The sequence below is a fragment of the Mirounga angustirostris genome, unplaced genomic scaffold (genome assembly GCF_029215605.1).
Source record: "Mirounga angustirostris isolate CCGP_5_RB_7025 unplaced genomic scaffold, mMirAng1.0.hap1 SCAF_17, whole genome shotgun sequence".
In the NCBI taxonomy this organism is placed as follows: Eukaryota; Metazoa; Chordata; class Mammalia; order Carnivora; family Phocidae; genus Mirounga; species Mirounga angustirostris.
The window spans coordinates 9542266-9561810 of NW_026991725.1; the positions used below are offsets into that span (position 1 = coordinate 9542266).

The 19545-nt window shown below is 42.2% G+C and overlaps 2 protein-coding genes, 1 long non-coding RNA gene and 1 other non-coding gene across 8 annotated transcripts in view; 3 read left to right on the forward strand and 1 right to left on the reverse strand.

Annotated features, from left to right (window-relative positions):
• Positions 1–450: 450 nt before the first annotated feature.
• On the forward strand, positions 451–3128 carry LOC123854254 (uncharacterized). 2 transcript variants are annotated; one of them, XR_010408547.1, is made up of 3 exons: positions 451–897; positions 1463–2175; positions 3012–3128. It is a non-coding gene; the product is annotated as an uncharacterized LOC123854254 (long non-coding RNA). The 2 variants fall into 2 exon arrangements; XR_010408548.1 differs by having other exon boundaries at positions 452–897; positions 1463–1686.
• Positions 2789–2885, forward strand: LOC123854811 (Z30 small nucleolar RNA). Its single transcript, XR_006793369.1, has one exon. It is a non-coding gene; the product is annotated as a Z30 small nucleolar RNA (small nucleolar RNA).
• A 746-nt stretch (positions 3129–3874) lies between the features above and the next one.
• Positions 3875–7774, reverse strand: PEX12 (peroxisomal biogenesis factor 12). The gene is made up of 3 exons (XM_045889373.3): positions 7110–7774; positions 6227–6780; positions 3875–5439 (listed from the first exon to the last, which is right to left on the reverse strand). The coding sequence occupies exons 1-3, from the start codon at positions 7233–7235 to the stop codon at positions 5040–5042; spliced, it is 1080 nt and encodes a 359-aa protein (XP_045745329.1). The 5' UTR covers positions 7236–7774; the 3' UTR covers positions 3875–5039.
• Positions 7775–11494: 3720 nt separating this feature from the next.
• The window catches only part of AP2B1 (adaptor related protein complex 2 subunit beta 1), a 128118-nt gene continuing 120067 nt past the window's right edge, over positions 11495–19545 (forward strand). For 3 of the 4 annotated variants that reach the window (XM_064582727.1, XM_064582729.1, XM_064582730.1), the window contains exons 1-2: positions 11495–11648; positions 17616–17675. In XM_064582727.1, coding sequence (XP_064438797.1) covers positions 17639–17675 — 37 coding nt within the window. In that variant the 5' untranslated portion in view covers positions 11495–11648; positions 17616–17638. Of the gene's footprint in view, positions 11649–11687; positions 11886–17615; positions 17676–19545 lie in introns of those variants that run through there. The other variant, XM_064582728.1, reaches the window with a different exon arrangement.

The window sequence follows — 19545 nt, forward strand, 5'->3', positions numbered from 1 at the left end:
TTGGTATTTAGCTGCACTTTTCGTGTGGCACCTCCTGCTTATTTAGGAAGCGTCCAGCCAAAGAGTTCCCTGGTCCGAGAAAGACCTATTCCTCCACCGTCCACCCTGATCCCTAGCCCTCCCGCGGGAATCGGACATGCGCAGTAAATCCCGTTGGATCACTATCTGAATCGATTCTTCCCGGAAATCCAAGGCACAACTCTCTCGGATGCCCTTTGCAGTTGTGAAGCAAAGCACCGGCAACGGAGGCAGGCAGGAACCGCTCAGAGCCTGGAAACGAACTAGTCTGGGGACGAAGACCCCACGCGAGGAAGCCACGCGAAGGGCGCTTCCGCCTCTCGGCCCGCTCTACCCCCTGAGGTTAGCCTCGCCCTTCGATTGGCTGCTCCTCTCACCCATCCCGACAAAGGCTGTTGCCCACGTGACCCGCTGGAGGCCGTAGGATTGGTTGCTCCATGAGGGCTTTACTGGGCTAGGGGACGCCGGCGGGGCAGCAAGGCCGAGGCCGGCGAGAAGCGGGAAGCGGGAAGCAGGACCGGGACCGGGTGTAGCCGGGGACCAAAAGGCCGAGGGTCGGCCGCCATCAGTGTTTGCAGGCCACCTGAGATAGGGCGGAGGAGCTTGAGGAGTTCAGAAAGCGGGCTGTGGACTCCTGTCTGGGACTTTGGTTTATGCCCTGGCTTCGGCCTTACTTGTATTTCCCCGCAAGAACGGCTCCTCTCAGTCTTTGCTGAAGTTGGGGGTTGGACTTTATTATCATCATTTTGTGGAGGGTCCACTGTATGTAAGCACTGGTCCTGCGCCGAGCGCTATGGAGACAGCCATGAGGTAGAAGCTTGGGGAGGGAGGGCTTAGAGATGCTTGAGGTATGTTCCTTACCCACCTGCAATGTTGGAGGTAAGTTGGCTTTATTTTTGTGCTGATGTATATTATAATCGAGGAAGGTAAGGTTTAGGAGGGAGGGTCGCCCATTGACTGAATTAAACGTTCATTTATTGACCTTCGTCCTATGTACCAGGCACCGTCTGAGTGTAATGGATGCAAAGGCCAGTAAGACACTGCCCTGGTTCTGTAGGAACTCAGTGTCGTGGGGCTGGTGGGATAGGCGGATGTGGGGGATGTGCGTGGGTGAATAAGTGACATGTGATGCGTGGGGAGAAGTGCTGTGAGAGTCAGAAGAGAGGATGACTGGGGGTTAGAGACCACTTTACTGAGAAGGTGACGTTTGAGTAGGGTTATATAATTAGGCGTTCGCCAGATTGCAAGGGTTGGGGGAGGCACTCCAGATGGAGCAAAGTGTGCTGAGGAAGAGAACTAGGGATGTGTGCTTGCTGTGTATGGTGGGAGCTCACTTGGAGCTCTGCTTTTAGACAGTTTCATGCTTTTAGACAAAGTTAAGTTTCTCTGAGCCTCTGTTTTCCTCATTTTTTTTTTTTAAAGATTTTATTTATTTATTTGACAGAGAGCACAAGCAGGGGGAAGGCAGGGAAAGGGAGAAGCAGGCTCCCACTGAGCAGAGAGCCCTACGTGGGGCTCCATCCGAGGACTCTGGGATCATGACCTGAGCCGAAGGCAGACGCTTAACGGTCTGAGCCACCCAGGTGCCGCTGTTTTCTCATTTATAACATGTACTTCACCTGTAGAGGGTGATGAGCTAACGGATCAATCATAACCCCTGTAAAACAGGTACTTTGTTAGTTTCTCTCTTTTTATGGAGTTTAGTTGCTGAATGGCCAACACAGAACAACAGCTGCCAGTTTTTAACTAAGGACTATCAATCTATTGACATTTATAGATGGCTGAAGGAAGCATATGCTGTCTCCAGAATTGTTACTTAGATACAGACAATACCGTGCTGATAGTCTGGGGAGGATGACATTGTGACCCAAGTACTTTTCCATGTCGGTGATAGCATACCACCAGAGTGTGTCATTTAGAATAAATGAAATGCAGTCAACTTTCTTATTCAGAAATCGATTATCCAGGTTGTGAATTATCTAGACTTTTGCATTACCTTTTTTTTTTTTTTTTTAAGATTTTACATAATCTCCACACCCAAGGTGGGGATCGAAATCACAGCCCTAAGATCAAGAGTCCCATGCTCCACTGACTGAGCCAGCCAGGCGCCCCTGCATTGCTTCTGTTATCTTGCCAATGGTCTGGAGAAAAATGAAAGTAAATCTCATATTTAGCTGGTAGTGGAAAAATATAAATCTGGTATTCAGACCTCTGTTCTCTTTCCAGCTCTACTGTTAATTTGCTGTGGACCTTTAGCAACACATAGCCTCCCTGGGTCTAGCACTCTTAAGATAGAAGATTCCAGTAAAAAAACTTTATGACTATACTTTTTATCTTTATTGGCAGAATTGTAAATCAAATTGTATATTAAATGAACAGGAGTTTACTTTATAATGGAATTTAGTAGAAAATCTTTTCTAAAGCTTTTGCTTTAGAATTAGACTATAAATCCCTTCACAGACATCTTTGGAATTTTATCATGCATGATGTTGGGATCATTAAAAAAAGTTTTTGAACCATAAATGCTTCTCCACTCCTCTATTTCAAAAACAAAAAAGCTCCTCCAAACCAAAACTTGTTCAAGTTTGCTTTTTTGTACAGCTGAGTCTTTAAAGCAAGCATAGTGGAAAATGAAATACTTATTAAAAGTCCATGGTTGAAACTTAACTATATAGAAGCCTTTATTTTTTTCGTAAGTTAACCTAAGTCGTCTTGGATGTGAAAATAATGTTGGACCGCGCTTAGGTATATAAGGATGTGAAATGCAATGATGCGATGATGAGTGAAGTATAGTCTGACCTGGTATTGCCATTGCCTCAGTTCTGGCTCTGACCAGGGTATGATTCCTTAATCTTCTCTCTGAGCTGATTGTGGTTGTGGTTTTTCCACATTGGAATGTTCTCATCTATTTGGATACTGATTTTATTATGTATAAGAGTGTTTCTTTTATAGTCTTTTGAGTTGCTGATACTTTCTCATGTTTTCCTTCTTAGGTTGAGGTGAAAAATCTGGCTTTGATATCTTCGTGGAGGTCTACCTTCTTTCAATCCTGAATCTGGTTCAGTTTTCTTATTGACTTATTACTGTATTAAAAATGTTTGTTTAATTAACTATGGTGTTTGTTTTGGTACAGTCTTGCAATTTAACAAGAACTTTAACAAATATCCATTATATTCTTTTTATGGTACAGAAGAATGTTAATATTTTCAAATCCATAGGTTATTCCATTTCAAAGTTTAATTTTATCAACTTTGCACTATCAGAAAATATGCTTTGAATTGCTAAATGAGTTAAAGTATTAGAAAACACCTGTCTCAGCAGAGGCACTTAAGTTATTTTCATCCTTCCTCTACCCATATATTTTCACCAACCTGACAATCCACTGGCATGAATTTTACTACATAAGCAACTTAAGTGTTTCTGTAGTATTTCTAATACAGGGTCTTTCACATAAAGCTGAATTCTTGCTGTTGCAGTAGAGGTTTTTTCCTGCAAGTATTGGATTAGCAAAAAAAAAAAAAAAAAAAAGCAAAATGTCAATACAAAAATACCTCAAAGTCAAAGGTGGTCTGAATGAAAAATGTACTTTAAACACCTCAAGTAATTTTTTTTTTAAGATTTATTTATTTGAGAGAGAGAGAGAGAGAGGGCAAACCAGGGGAGGGGCAGAGGGAGAGAGAGAATCCCAGGCAGACTCCATGCTGAGCGGTCGAGCCCACCGTGTGGCTTGATCTCGAGACCCTGAGATCATGACCTGAGCCGACACCAAGAGTTGGACACTGCTTAACCAACTGAGCCACCCAGGCACCTCCACCTCAAGTAATGTTTGTTTCCACATAATCATGACAACTTGGAATGACTCTTTGCCAAAAACGTTTATTCTTAAAATTTACTTAAGCATTTCACAGAAACTTAGTAATAGCCAGAATAATTCGTGCCCATTTAGCAAACTCTTAACAGCAAGAAGAAAGAGCCTATTAAAAGATTCTTTTGCACAAAGTTAAATCAGTATATTGTCATCTCTTGATTGCTTATTCGTTTTGCTTTCACACTGAAATCTTCAGACTGCTCTCTATATACGTTCAACCCCTATTTTTCTTTAACAAGTTGCCCAAGAAAAGATATGTATGGCTCATAAAGGAATCTTAAAAGTTGATACACTATAGCAGATGCTACTTAACAAGTGGCTCACAGTATATGGAAGGTGCTTTGTTTTTCTAAGCTGTTTCTAAGTATTTCTGTAAAGAGCAGGTCCATATTTCACATTGTTTGCAAACTGATAAAGTCTCTTCCTCATAGGCAGATAAATGCTTTCTTTTCTCAAGGGCTGCTTCCCCATCACCCACTTTTATAAGGTCTAACTTGGGTTTTTCCTGAGAGCTTCTATACCTCTTGTTCTTCGAGGAAAAGCTTCTGTACTATCCTCTTTCATCCACTTCCTCTACACTGACCTTCATGTCCCCTGTCAATCCTGATTCTCTTATTCTAACCAGCTTGCTAAACTCTTAAGTAGGAGTCTAGAGAGCAGGTTAAAAGGTTTAGATCAATAGATATATCCTTTTAAAGAATCCATATACAGCTGATACTTGAACACAGATTTGAATTGTGTGGGTCCACTTATATATGGATTTTTTTTATAGTACAGTACTATAAATGCATTTTCTGTTATGACTTTCCTAGTATTTTCTTTAGCTTTACTGCAAGAATACAGTATATAATACATCTAACATACAGAATATGTGTTAACTGATTGTTGATGTTAGCAGTAAGGCTTCCGGTCAATAGTAGGCTGTTAGTAGTTAAGTTTTGGGGGAGTCAAAAGTTATATGTGAATTTTCTACTGGGGGGAGTGGTGTTGGCACCGTTAACACACATGTCATTCAGGGTCAATTCTAGTTGTGTAAAGTTCATATAATTACGAATTGGGGATGAGAAGACTCAATGCTATGTACTGTGCTGAAAATCAGTTTCTCAGCCTTATAGTGCAATAATTTTGTTGTGAGATAAAATCCTAATCCCTTTCAGTTCTCAGGGGAGTACAGTTTAATTAGATGTTGTACTTCTGTTGGATAACCTGTTATGGGACAAGCTTGGTGACTCCTTACATAATTAAATACACAGCGGTAACAAAACACATAGCCAGAGGTGGCAAGAACAGTATCATTCACCCGGGTTTTGCGACACAGTGGGCACACAGTCTTCATTTTGGGTAACAGAGGAGAATCGGAATTGTAATCTAGGTGTACAGGTGGTGGTGGAGTAGGCAGGGCAGTCAGTGATTTGATGGTTTCTTGATTTTCAGATGAGTACCACCACTCAAGGAACTGCAGAAAGAATACTCCCACAGAAAGGCCAGTAGAGAGGGATAAGGCAGCACCTCCCAAAGTTTTTTTCAGAGCTGATTTTATCTTCTCACCAACACTGGTGGGGGAATAGAACAAGCAGGCAAAAGGAGAAACTTTATTTAGGTATGATCACAGAATGACTAATATAAATGTACCTCTTAAACTTTTCATCAGAATCACTGATTCAGTTTGGAGACTGAGTAGTTGCTAGATTGGCACTGTCTCCTTTAGTATCTATTCTAAACGATTTCCTTTTTCTGATCTACAGTATTTTGGGAGTATAGGAGCTAAACTTTGTATTTAATGACGAGGGTTTTGTTTTTGCGTTTTGAGAAAGAAATTAGTGTGACGTTGATAAATGTGTGTGTGTGTGTGTAAGATAGTCCAGAAAAAGAAACAACTCACTTAACAAAAAATAGCAATATTGAGGAATATATTTTTGAACTTGTAGGAGAACACAAACACTAACTAGAAGGTCTTGAGAACTGTTGATCTGGCTCGAATCTCCATTCTGCCACCTTCTAGCTATGTGGTCTTGGCAAGGTACTTAGCTATTAGGTCTTAGTTTCCTCAGGTGTTAAACGAGGTAATGAATTTATTTCACTGAGTTGTGAGGAGGATTGAGATAATGTATGTAAAGCAGACAGCTAGCACAGGGCCTGGCACACAGCAAGCATGCATAAAAATGTAGCTAGTATGATGAGGAAGGTTACCAGGATGGCAACTCTTGTTTTATGAACACAAGAATTTTTCTGTGGTTTATGAAATACCTCAAAGTACACTGAGGAAGGTGAGTTTCATAAAATTAGGTTAAGATTTTAGAATTTCTTTGTGAAAGATTTTGGGAAATGTTAAAGCCTTACCTCCTGGCTGGTTGTTGCATCATGCTGGCTTCAGCTGCTTTGTGCTCCAGAGCTTGTATATCCTGAATTGTAAGTCGACCTAGCCGAACTCCAGCCAGCCTCAGCAATGGTGAGTGATGCTGAGCCTTTCCTAGGATGTATCGAAGTTGTTGTACAAAAAACCAGCCTTCCCATGCCATGTTAACAAATGGGTAGGCTGCCAGGAAGGCTCTATAAAACTGTTTCCAGCGGGAAGAAGGGGGGTGGATAGAATACTCATCCTCTTCTATGAGGCTAGAAACCAGCTTCTCCAGCTTCACTTTCAGGTAGGGAAGAAGAACCAGGAACATAACTGACTTCCAAAGCTGCTTCTTTGGGAGACCAGCACTGGCCAATCTCTCAGGCTTGTGTGTGTCCCCCATCACAATGCGCTTTAAGCCATAAAAATTTTCAGAAAATGAAGCACTGGTTTTAGACAGATAATGCTGCTGGAGCAGAAGATCTAGCAGGGTGAAGATTTCATCAAACCACCTCCAAAAGAAGCCATAGCGGGCAGGATTTGATTCTGCGAGAACCTAAAGCAGAGTAAATTAATAAATGAATTTCATTCCATTTCATAATTACTCTGCATTGTATTCACATTTCCTTTTTTTTTCCCTCTGAATTCTGATAGGTTCGGCTTAAACTAGTCACCTCTTTTGGGGGTCTGCCCTGTCCTCCCTGAAGTGCTGGGTATGCAGTACAGGGCTCTACACATAACAGGGACTCAATAACCGTTAAATCATAGGATATGAATTATATGTTAATTGGCAATTTCAAAACCTAGGCAACCAAATAAACTCAAATTATTGGTTTGGTTTTTACCCAGTCGTCCCTAAAACCTTTCCGAGAATTAATACCTTACCTTGACCACATGCTGAAGAGCAGGTCTCACGGCTGTCATTAAACTGTCCTGTGCTACCACCTCAAAGATGGATGGCTGGTCATCCGCCACAGAAGCAGTTGTGATGTGAGCCCCATGTTCAGCCATAGTTTCCTGTGTGTACTGGGTTTCGCTTTGCCCACAAACTCTTTAGTAAGCATGAACTTGTTTTAGTTATCAAACGGGTGCTCAGTCTTAAAGGTAATCTTTCTGCAAGAGACCCCAAACTCCTCTTTTACAGAACTGGGTGGGGGGGGGTCTCAAATTAAGGCGGTTAAGAACGAAATTAAGGCAGACATGGCAGAAATTAAGGTGGAAGTGGTAATGTGGGGTAGGGGTTACTTGTCAAATGCACCTGTGAGGGCAGAGCATGCCTATGGGGCACAGGTATGGGCAAAGGAGTGCTCCCTTCTGGAGCTGTAGTCCGGGAGGGTACGAATCTGGGGCTCTCAATCGTGAGGGCTTAAAAACCAGCCAGCTCTGAGGTGTTAGAGGTGCCAGTGCGGACCCGGTACGCGAGGACTGGCTCCAGCTGTTGGCTGCCAAGTGTCCGCGCCTATCCTTGCGCGCGGACCCCAGGCGAGGCGTGAAGGACCCACGACGCCACGTTTGAAGAGAGGCCTCCGCTTTATGACAGAAGCCGCACCCGGAAATAGAAGCCCGGGATTGGGACGGCCGACGGAGGGGAGGCGCTCTAGCCCCGAACGTGGCCGGGGAACCGGAACTAGCGAACTCTATGATCCCAGTGGGACTTCCGCTTCCGCTCCTGCTGAAATTAAAGAAGTCACTGGGGGCCTGGCTTAAAGTGTAAACCTGTGCTTGTTTATTTTACTTATCTTAGCTGGTTTTGCTTCGCGTCCTCTCTGGGAAGCCACAGCTCTGACTCTCCCTCTGCAGAGGTTTTTTTGGCAAGGTGTTTGGGGCGCCGCGCCGACGTCTGACACCCGGAGCCAAGAGTTTGGGCCTGCTGCTGAGACCTGTGTTCCCTTGGGCGATTTAGTTAGGGGTGGGGGGACAAAAGGGAATATGGAAGTACGGAAGTTCTCTCTGTGCGTGCGGCGGGGGTGGTGGTTAATTTATATTCCGCCGCCTTCCAGGAAGGATTTGGAGCGACGCAGCCGGGGATAGAAGCCTTTAGCTTTGTTGCCAATTATTAAAAAGATAATTAGAGTGAGAAAGGTTCCTGCAGTTCATTAGAACTGGGAACGATTACTTTCCATTCTAGCTGGTAGATTAACTGTCTTCTACGTGTAGTTATGTTCAAGCATAACTAGGCACTTGCCACACTCGATGAAATGGTTCCTGTTCTCGTACACGTTTGGATGTGTCATAGCGAAATGAATACATTGCCAAGAAGGAGGGATCCTGATGAATTCTAACTAGAATGAACTGGGGACGCTTGGCAGATGGTACTTTTCACTGTTTGTATACGAAAATTAACGTAATTTACGGTTTGCAGAGTGCTTTTACATTGTGTGCGACTTTGCCTCGTTTGAGTTGCTTATACAGGTTTATTGAATTTCGATGAGTTAAAGTTCAACCATTCCTCTTTCTCTCCAACCCCTCCTCACTGCTGTGCTAAATGGATAGGAATAAAAGGTATTCACTGCCTTACAGGACCTTATGGTATAAAGACAATTGGTTTGCATAATGAGAACCCTCAAAAACAAGGTTTGGGTTTAATTGTTTCAATAAAATCTTGCAAGTTAATCTTACAGTTCTAAACGTGTTTTTTACTCTACGAGATAACCTGCCAGCGAAAATCACGTTGATAGAAGACTTTTACCTTACAGGGGGCGCCTGGGTGGCTCAGTCGTTGAGCGTCTGCCTTCAGCTCAGGTCATGGTCCCAGGGTCCTGGGATCGAGCCCCACATCGGGCTCCCTGCTCGGCGGGAAGCCTGCTTCTCCCTCTCCCATTCTACCTGCTTGTGTTCCCTCTCTCGCTGTCTCTGTCTCTGTTAAAAAATAAATAAATTTAAAAAATCGTTTAAAAAAAAGACCTTTACCTTACAGAATTTCAAGGTCTAGAGATTATGTATATAAAGCAGCTGCTGTATGGATAATGGGAGGAAAGTTGAGGTTTCTGGTAGTGCAGGCAATAGGTGGTGGTGGTTTAGATTAATGAGGTGGAACAGAGGGGATGGGATGAATTAAAGATTTATTTTGAAGGTAGATTGACAACTTGAAAATGGTTTGGATGTGACCATTAAGGGAGAGAGAAATCAAGAATGACTGTCCAGGTTTCTGGCTTGAGCAATTTAGTGTAATTTATTGAGATAATCACATTTGTAGCAAATGCTATGTAGTCATACTATGTGCAGCCATAGTTCTAAGTGCTTTGTGTATTATTATTATTGTTTAAAGATTTTATTTATTTTTTTGAGAGAGAGAGAATGAGAGAGAGCACATGAGAGTGGGGAGGGTCAGAGGGAGAAGCAGACTCCCCGCCAAGCAGGGAGCCCAATGCGGGACTCGATCCCGGGACTCCAGGATCATGACCTGAGCCGAAGGCAGTCGCTCAACCAACTGAGCCACCCAGGCGCCCCAGTGCTTTACGTATTATTAATTCCCTTTATCCTTATAACAATATTATGATTGGATATAAATATTTCCCCATTTTACAGATGAGAAAACTAAAGAGCATAGAGATGGGAGAAACTGAGGGAAGGATAGGTTTGGACTTATTAGGCATTGAGGAGCTGTTAAAAGGTTTTGAATAGGAGAGGGATATGAATCAAAGTCCTTCAATAAAGATTTTTCTGGTGGCATCTCTTTTACAAAATGCACCTCTGATTTCTGGGAGTTGTAACTGGAACCAGGTTTTTCAACACCCCTCCTCCCTCATCTCATGATTTGTTTACTTTGGGTGGGCCATAAATACAGAATTTTCCATCAGTGTGGTTAGCAATTTGGTGGTGAAGTTGGGAATAGGTCAAGGCTAGAGATAGAGATTTAGGAGTCCTATGGGTAGGAACGATCATTGAACTCATGGTATTGCTAAAACGATAGTCTAAAGAAAATGTATGAGTATAGAACTTAAAAAAAATCCTCGCTATTTTCTCTCTCAAATATCCTATATACTCTTTTCAGCCATATTTTCTTATGGAGTTATCCATAACTCCTGTTTTCATTTCCTCACCTCCCATTCATCCTCAAACTTCTGCAGCATGGCTTTTGCCTTCATATCTCTACTGATGGTCCCAGCAATGACATCAAAGACTATTTACTTATATATTCGGAAGGAGGGGGTCGGGGGTCGGGGGAGAGAGAGAATCTTAAGCAGGCTCCATGCCCTGTGCAGAGCCATGTGGGGCTCCATCTCACAACCGTGAGATCATGACCTGAGCTGTAATCAAGAGTTGGTCCCTTAACTGACTAAGCCGCCCAGGCACCCTGACATCAAAGACCTTTATGTTGCTAAATCCTTGGGCACTTTTCAGCCCTCCCTCCTCCTCTAGCAACTGTAATTGTTGATCACTCATACATTTATGCATTCAACAAATTTTGGGGAGGTGGGCTAGGTCTCAGAGATAGAGGAGTGGACAGATGGTATAGTTCCTACTTTCATAGAACTCTAAAAACATACTAAAACATTATAACCACTTGCTTTTCCTTCCCCCTTTCTACTTTGTAGTCCCCTTTGCATTTTGGTTTCCTCAACTTCTGCCTCAGGCTCTCTCGCTCTCCACATTTTTTTTTTTAAAAGACTTACTATTTGTAGAGCAGTTTTAGGTTCACAGCAAAATTGAGGGAGAGATATTTCTAGGTCTTGGTTTCCAAAAGTAACTTTTGTGTAAGCACTCCTGTTATAAGTCGGGTGCTTTACCTACATTATCCCATTTAAACTTCACAAGCCAGAGAGCGTTAGATCATTGGCTTCATTTCACAGATAAGACTAAGGTTAAGGAGATGTTAAGTGATTTCCCAGTCATATTCAAGGCAGGGATTTGGACTCAGATCTGATGCCCTCTCAACATGTTTTCCGTGCACCACTTTCCCCTGGTCCCACTGCCCATGGATAGTCCTGGGCTGGATCACCATTGTCCACAGTCCTGAACTGGCCTGCAAAATTAGCTGAGCTTTTACATTTTTTTTTTTTAATAAAAGGAACAGGATATTTCATCCTCTCTATGTGAGAGTTCTTAGGGAACTCCTGTGCGAGGAAACAAATCCAGAGAACGTCAGTTTGTTTAATATATCCCTCTGCATAGCCAGTGAACTTCCTCTTGGGTCCAGTTGCCAGCTTCCAAGCAAAAAAAAAAAAAAAAAACAAAACCAACCTGTCCGTCTCCAAGGCGGCAAAAATAGCCGCCTTTCTAGTTCTCCCGCGCCCGGGGATGACGCGACGCGGCGAGGTTCTCTGACGTCAGAGTTTCCTGTCCACCATCTTTGTCCCTGGCAAAGTGGGTTTTGCGCAGTGGCTTAGACCTGGAGAAGGAGTCGTGACGTGCAGGAAACCATTACAACACCACTCGGGCCGTGCTCTCTGGCTGCTGCCGCCACCCCCACCCTTGCCTCCGGTGAGTTCAAGGCGGCTAACTTCGGGGTGTGTCCCTCATTGATGGGAAGGGGACCCCAGGTTGAGTTGGAGGTTGGTGGGGGGGAAGAAGAAATCCTAGGAGCGTGACCGTTGAGGATGATGTGAGCCGTCGGGTGTGACCGTTGTGAGGAAGAGGGCTGGAGAAAGGGACTCCACCGCTGTGGCGTGGCGAGGGAATTCTCGGGTGTGGCAGCTGGGAATTGGGGGGGCACCAGAGGTAAGATGTTTGAGGTCGGGGGTTGGGGCCAGAGGCCAGGGGTGTGGCCAGTAGAGGCTGGAGGCCAAACGGGAGAACCTTCCTTCTTCCCCGCTTGGCGTCGTTCACTCAGAGGCTGGGACATGTCCAGCTAAGCAGAAGGGCAAAGGGATTCCCCCTCAGGTTTGTCCATTGATGGGCAAAACTCGCCCGTCTCCCGTAATTTGAGGTTAAGCGACACCTCTCTCCCACCTCGTAATGGAAGAATATATCCCTAGAATCTCGACCACCCGGGGCGGAGGAGGCATTCCTGACACTTGGGGGAAGGGAAAAGAAACCTTCAGACCCGATGAGGGGGTGGGGTGGGGGGGAGCAAGTAGGGGTACATCTTAGCCCCGAATTTTTTCTTTCTGGGCTTAGCAGGAATGATCTGGTTTGAGAAAGGCTGTAGACTAAACCAGAGGTAAAGAAACTGAAATGTCCTGTTATTTCCATATTCTTTGAATCCAAAGAATTAATTCATGCTGTTTTCAGAGCCGTCTTCTACCTGGGGGGAGGCTTTTATTGAACTCACCTGGCTGTTTCATTATGAAGCAGTGTGGATAAAGTGTTGATGCTTCATTAAACTTTGATTTTTAAAAGAAGTGTGTTTTAAATGCCAGATGCTGTTATGATAATCATTGTGGTTTTAAAAAAGTAAAATGCAGTAAGTTTAGAAAAGGCGGGATGATCAAGAAAGTGGTCTGAATGAGGAACAATTTAAATGCTTAATTACCTTTCTGGTATGCCTGTATTGCTTAGCCTCAGGGTATACTTACAGAGTAATAATAGAAAGCAGCAGATGAAGGAGATGCAGCTGTACAAGAAAACGTGTAACATTCCAATGATGACTAAGCGTGGTGGTAAGGTGAGAGAACTGTTTGCAGGTATTTTAACAGTTTGAACTCCCAAGGAAGCAGAAAGGATTGTGTTCTGCAAACAGCCTCACTGAAAGTTGAGTGGTAAAATTAACACAAAGCTAACATTCTGTGAGTTAAGAGACTCAAGAAAGCCTGGTTCTTCATCTTCCCCCACCTTAAACATCCATATTTAAAAATATTACATTTTAGGGGTGTCTGGGTGGCTCAGTGGGTTGGGCGTCTGACTTTGGCTCAGGTCATGGTCTCGGGGTCCTAGGATAGAGCCCCGTGTCTGGCTCCATGGTCAGTGGGAGTTTCCTTGTCCCTGTGCTCCTTCCCCCGCTCATTTTTTCTCTCTCTCTCTTAAAATCTTTTTAAAAAATTGGATGTCGGGCGCCTGGGTGGCTCAGTTGGTTAAGCGACTGCCTTCCGCTCAGGTCATGATCCTGGAGTCCCGGGATTGAGTCCCACATCGGGCTCCCTGCTCAGCGGGGGGTCTGCTTCCCCCTCTGCCCTCTTCCGTCTCGTGCTCTCTGTCTCTCATTCTCTCAAATAAATAAAATCTTTAAAAAAAAATTGGATGTAAAACTTTGAACTTCTTTCTTACTATATAATATTAACAAATTACTTTGTAGTCTGACATAGTTAAATAGAAATCACAGGTGTGGGGGCACCTGGGTGGCTCAGTCATTTGAGCCTCCAACTCTTGATTTCTGCTCAGATCATGATCTCAGGGTAATGGGATGGAGCCCCATGTAGGGTTCTGAGCTCAGCACAGTGTCTGCTTGTCCCTCCCTCTGCTGCTGCTCGCCACACCCTCTAAAATAAAATCTTAAAAGAAATCACAGGTGTGTCTGTTGCAATTAGGTGTCTTGTGATTTCTTATGAGCTAAATGATAATGGAAGACACTATTATCTTTGCATTGAAATATCTAATTATTGAAATATTTGAAGGGCGTCTGGGTGGCTCATCGGTTAAGTGTCTGCCTTCGGCTCAGGTCATGATCTAAGGGTCCTGGGATCGAGCCCCGTGTGGGCTCCCTGCTCAGCCGAGAGCCTGCTTCTCCCTTTCCTCCCCCTGCTTGTGCGCGTGCTCTCTCTCTGTCAAATAAATAAAATCTTTAAAAAAAAAAGTTGAAATCTCAGTGCCTCTCACCCTTTTAATAAAAGATGTCTGAATGGCCTTTCTGCTCAATAATTGGGTTAACTCTAGCCACTTTTTCGCTACGAGCACCAAACTGTGTAAAGCCAACTTTGTGTGAAAAGAAGGGATTTAATGGCCTCACCAAGTCTGATTTATCTGCCATTTCCCGGAGAGCCATTTGAAATTGAGACCCTATTAATTTTTTTTTGGCCTTATTTTCTTTAGGGGCACTGTAAGGAGGTAGGAATAGAAGAGAAGGTTCTTTCACAACCTATATTTGGTAGAAACTAGGTTATGTTAAATCCAGATATATCATCCTGTGCAGGGAGGCTTTCTCTGAAAAATGCAGTGACATCGCACACCGGGCTAGGACAAGTAAGAGTGCGTGCGTGCTTCATCGTTTAGCGGTATTCTGAGGCCACACTGTAGGTCCTAGAATAGTCAGTGACTTTTCTAGTTTGATCTGGTGGAAAGGTGGTGTGAGTTCAAACTCCATGATGGCTTTACTTTTTCCTGGGGTTCTCCTGTAGGAACAAAAAAATTTTTTCCAGGAGGAGCTTGGTTTTTGAGGCTCTTCAGCGAATATTTGACTTTTTATTTTTTTCAGCTCTATCTTGGCTGCTTTTCCTTTGGCTTCTAATGCAGGCCACAGTTTTCACCATCCTGTATTTTGGAGAACCTGGTTATGTTCATCTTTGGCATGTGATTATCTCATTAAAAAAATACAAATGTAATTTTTTAAAAGATTTATTTATTAGAGAGCACGAGTAGGGGGAAGGGGCAGAGGGAGAAGGAGGAAACAGACTCCCCGCTGAGCAAGGAGCCCTATGCAAGGCTCCATCCAGGACCCTGGGATCATGACCTGAAGCTAAGGCAGACGCTTAACTGAGCCACCCAGGCGCCCCCTATGTAATTTTTTGAAGTGTAATTCACATAACATAAAATTAACCATTTTAAAGTTAACAGTTCAGTTACATTTAGCACATTTACAGTGTTGTGCAACTACCACCTCTTCCCACTTGTTTTTGTTTAGACCATTTTCATTTTTCTTAGAATTTTCTTTGGGTTTAAGGCAGGAACTGACTTAATACAATGTTTCCCTGTCAGTCGGGTAAGGGATACTTTATTACTATTGTTTACAACAGTGGAAGCTAAGAGTGATAGGTTTTTCCCTTTCTTTAAGAGCAGGGATTCTTGGGGCGCCTGGGTGGCTCAGTCATTGGGCATCTGCCTTTGGCTCGGGTCATGGTCCCAGGGTCCTGGGATCGAGCCCCACATTGGGCTCCCTGCTTGGCGGGAAGCCTGCTTCTCCCTCTCCCACTCCCCCTGCTTGTGTTCCTGCTTTCGCTCTCTCGCTCTGTCAAATAAATTAAATCTTAAAAAAAAAGAGCAGGGATTCTTAATTTAGGAGCTAAGATTACTTGTTTCTCTTCCCTGAAATTTTGTGGGTGGGTACATTATTCTTTAGTTAAGAACACAGTGCTCACAATGAATAGGACAGAAATACATTCCTCGACAATGAAGTTTAAGGGAGATAGTGAAATGTGTGGGTCACTAATAAAGGTAGAATTTAAGACTGGGTTAATTTTATGTTTAACAGACTGTGGTTTAGACTCCTGTTAAGAAAAATATGTGTATATGTGTATGAGATCTTTAGCAAACAGAACAATTTTTGTGCCCTTTTTCAAAGAAACTGGGTGAAAAATTCCAAGCAGATTTTGTTTTTAAATCCTAAGTAAGTTTTAAGTTGTGAGGATTCTGTTGGACTTAAAATGGCATAATAACATCCTAGACAGACCATAATGGCCTTGAGCTATGGCTCTCCTGTCAGGTTCTAGTAATCATTTCTGTATACCGGTTTCTCTCTGTATGTGTAAGTTCTTACATGATAGCTTCGGATTTATTCCAGATCTTATACATGAAGGACTCCTTTCTTCAATTTGCCTATTTCACATTTAGCGTACATTGTGAATGGATTAAATGATTATAACATTCTTTGAATTTTTGCTAGAAAGGCATTATGAAAATATTGCATAAGGCAAGCCCCTGTCACAGGTTAATTTTTAATTATAACAACTATCAAAACAGGAATTTCTGTATAATATTTGTGAATTCTAGCTCACATCTTTTAAGAAAATTCAGTGAAATTCTGGTACAACCTAAAGCACTCTTACATTGGGATCAGGACTGTAAATATAGCTACTTGGGAAGATCTCAGCTGAGTCTAATTTCCCTTAGGCTATCCAAGTAGCACATTGTAGAGATCAGATTTGAGCCAGGCTTTTTTCATTATTTCATGTTTATTTGGCTCTTTTTCTTTCTCCTAATTGCATTGATGTGTTTATTGCTTAGGTCTTTTCTCTGTGATCCATATTTACTGTTTGCCAAATGTATTATCACTCATGTTGTTTTGGCCTGACAGTAATGAGCAGGTGCCAGGCATCAGTCCTAAATTTGGTAATAAGCATTGTTAATGAGGATGGTGAGGAAGAAGATACATTTTTGAGTGCAGAAGGAATATTATTAAATGAAAATTTTAATACAATTAAAGATGTCAAGTACCTTGGACAAAGTCTTAAGAGTTTCTTAAATCAGAAAACATTGTCTCATTATTTGGGGGAGAAATGTGACCAGTCCATGCCATTTTTGTTTCACTAGTGGAACCATGTGTCGGATTAATTTTCCAATTAACTTGAAGCATTAACTTGAGGCTGGGATCCATGATCTTTTAAGTTTTAATGCCAGTTCTGATTTTCTTTTGTATGCAGTGTGACTGAATAAATATCTCTTTTTTTGCCTTGTTTTTAACTGTAAAGTGATATTATTTATTCTTTGTGAATACTTTTGGGCTAAGTATAAATTGTTGGAAATATGGAAACTATAATTAAAAAATCCATGTGCGAGGCATGTTTGCCTCAAGATATTTGTTGTGAAAGAATATTGTCCTATTAATGTAGGCTTTTTATTCTGAGAGAGATTCCTTTTTTCAAGAGTTTCATGTAATGGTGAATAGGTTGGCTCAGTTGTTTTCTCTTTCAACCTTATCATTGCTTCAGGATACATGCTTTAGAATGACTTCATCTTGAGGTAGGGAGTAAATCAGATTTTCCTGAACAGAAAGTAATGGGGAAATCTTTCAAAACAAACTTCTTCTTATCCTAAATATTTGAGCACCTCATTGAAGATGTATTTGCAGAAATGTCTAGCTTTAGGTCTTGGAGGCTTTGAGGAGACAATTATGGATAAAATCACAAGGCCATAATAGATTATCCGTTCATTCCATTTAGCCTATGGATTTTGCCCTAGTTAGTTCCTTGAGGCAAGAGTTAACATTCTTAATTATTATCTTTGCATCTCTTGAATCACTAGTAATTGTGGTAAGGAAGAAAATATTCATTTTTGAGTACAGAAATTTTTTTTTTTTTTTAAGATTTTATTTATTTATTTGACAGAGACACAGTGAGAGAGGGAACACAAGCAGGGGGAATGGGAGAGGGAGAAGCAGGCTTCCCACTGAGCAGGGAGCCCGATGTGGGGCTCGATCCCAGGACCCTGGGATCATGACCTGAGCCGAAGGCAGACGCTTAACAACTGAGCCACCCAGGCTCCCCAAATACAGAAATTCTTATAAATGTTCTTAAAATTAATCAAATGCCTTGCTGGACATCAATAATTTGGATAAAGGAATTTTTTTTTCTTTTGTTGTAGGTGCACATTAAAGATCCAAAACCATGACTGACTCCAAGTACTTCACAACCAATAAAAAAGGTAAGTACGAAAGTGCCGGAGTCCAGCTCCAGCCGGGGTGGGTCTCTCATAGGAAAGGACGGCGTCGGCGAATGAGGAGACACAGACACAGGATCAGGTTGCAAGCATCTCCTGCTGACAGGCTCGGAGGAACTTTATTTATATGTTAGGATATTTTTGTTTTTCCAAATATTAGATCATTTTCTGGATTACAGCCATAGCCGCCTTTCATTTTTCCTTTGTAATGATTAACATGACCTTTATTGATTTCTGCTTATTGGCTTTCGCTAAAACTAAAAAACAGTATGCAAAGAGAAAGGTGCTAGACAGAGCGTGACCATTTTGTTATTTTGTTCTATAGAAACTAATTCTTCATGGAATTAGTTTCATTATGATTGCTTAGATAGGCGTAACTAAGATGAGTAGTCACTTTATCATAAAACCCCAGAAATAGTCCCACAATTATAAAGATTGCCATAAATAAAATGAAAAAGAATAGCAGGAGCCAGCCCAGAAATATTCCCACAATTATAAAGATTGCCATAAACAAAATGAAAGAGAATAGCAGGAGCCAGCTGTGGAGTCTCCTGTTTTCAGGATCGTCCCCCATACTTGGACTTTGTCAAACAGCATGAGTAGCTTGGCTTGCGCCACGAAAGCTTGATCAAAGAACTTTTGAGTTCTTTTGAGTTTCTTCAAAAGTTGTAGTGTAAGATTGTCCCACCTGGAATGTTCCTGACCTGTTCAGACATGCATATTGTGGACTGTCTTCATTGGGGATCTATTATTTGTATAGAAAAGGGTATTTGAATAAATTATTAAAGGATAGGTTTGTAAAGATAGGGCTGTGATGCACATCATTTTTAGTTGAAGGTTCTGTTACGGTAAGAGGATGAAATCCAACTTTGATCATTGAAGATTGGTAGATGTGAGGAAGACAGAAGAGGAAGAAGCAGCACATTCATTCTCTTTTTTTAATTTGGAAATATTTTATAACAAAGAGTACTATTAAAGCAATACAGATCATGTAAAAAGTAAAAATGCAAGTTCTCTTTCTCCTTATTCTGGTTCCTGAGGTGAATTCGGGGTATATCCTTAGTCTTTTTCTGTGCATATAAATGCAAGTATTAATCCATACAATTAAACAGTTTTTTATCTTTAACAAAAAGAGGTCATGCAGCAGTGCATAGAAACTTGATTTTTTTTAAAAGATTTTATTCATTTGAGACACAGAGATAGAGCGAGCATGGGCAGGGGGAGAGGCAGAGGAAGAGGGAGAAGCAGGCTCCCCGCTGAGCCAGGAGCCCGATGTGGGGCTCGATCCCAGGACCCTGGGATCATGACCTGAGCTGAAGGCAGACACTTAACCATCTGAGCCACCCAGGCGCCCTGAAACTTGATATTTTCATATCCCTCCATATAGATCTACCTCATTCTTTTGTTTGGGCATTGTCTAAATACATTCTTTGTACTTAAAACAGGGAACCTCTAGAGTCAATTCCATGATTTTTAGGTCACAGACTGTGGATTACTTGAAAATAGCTTTGAATTTATTAGCCCCATTGTCTTTGTAATTAGAAATATAATACTGTTTTATGGGTGGCTCGGTTGGTTGAGTCTCTGACTCTTGATTTTGGCTCAGGTCGTGATCTTGGGGTCATGAGATCAAGCCTAGCGTTGGGCTCTGCACTCAGCATGGAGTCTGCTTGAGGATTCTCTCCTTTCCCCCTTCCCTGTGTGCATGTGCACGCTCTCTCTCAAAATAAATCTTTAAAAAAAAAAAAAAGATAATACTGGTTTTTACATATGGCTGTGGGGCTAGGAACTAAGGATTCTTCTTGGGAAAGTCCAACCTCCTCATCTTTTATAAAATTGTTCCTAAATAACAGCT

Bases quoted from the DNA above. Each gene is read 5' to 3' on its own strand.
- PEX12 (XM_045889373.3), bottom strand. From the start codon at position 7,235: ATGGCTGAACATGGGGCTCACATCACAACTGCTTCTGTGGCGGATGAC. The intron at 6,781-7,109 runs GTAAGGTATTAA...ACTCTGCTTTAG, and splicing joins CTCTTCAGCATGTGGTCAAG to GTTCTCGCAGAATCAAATCC. The intron at 5,440-6,226 runs GTAAGGCTTTAA...TTCCCCCACCAG, and splicing joins ATGCAACAACCAGCCAGGAG to TGTTGGTGAGAAGATAAAAT.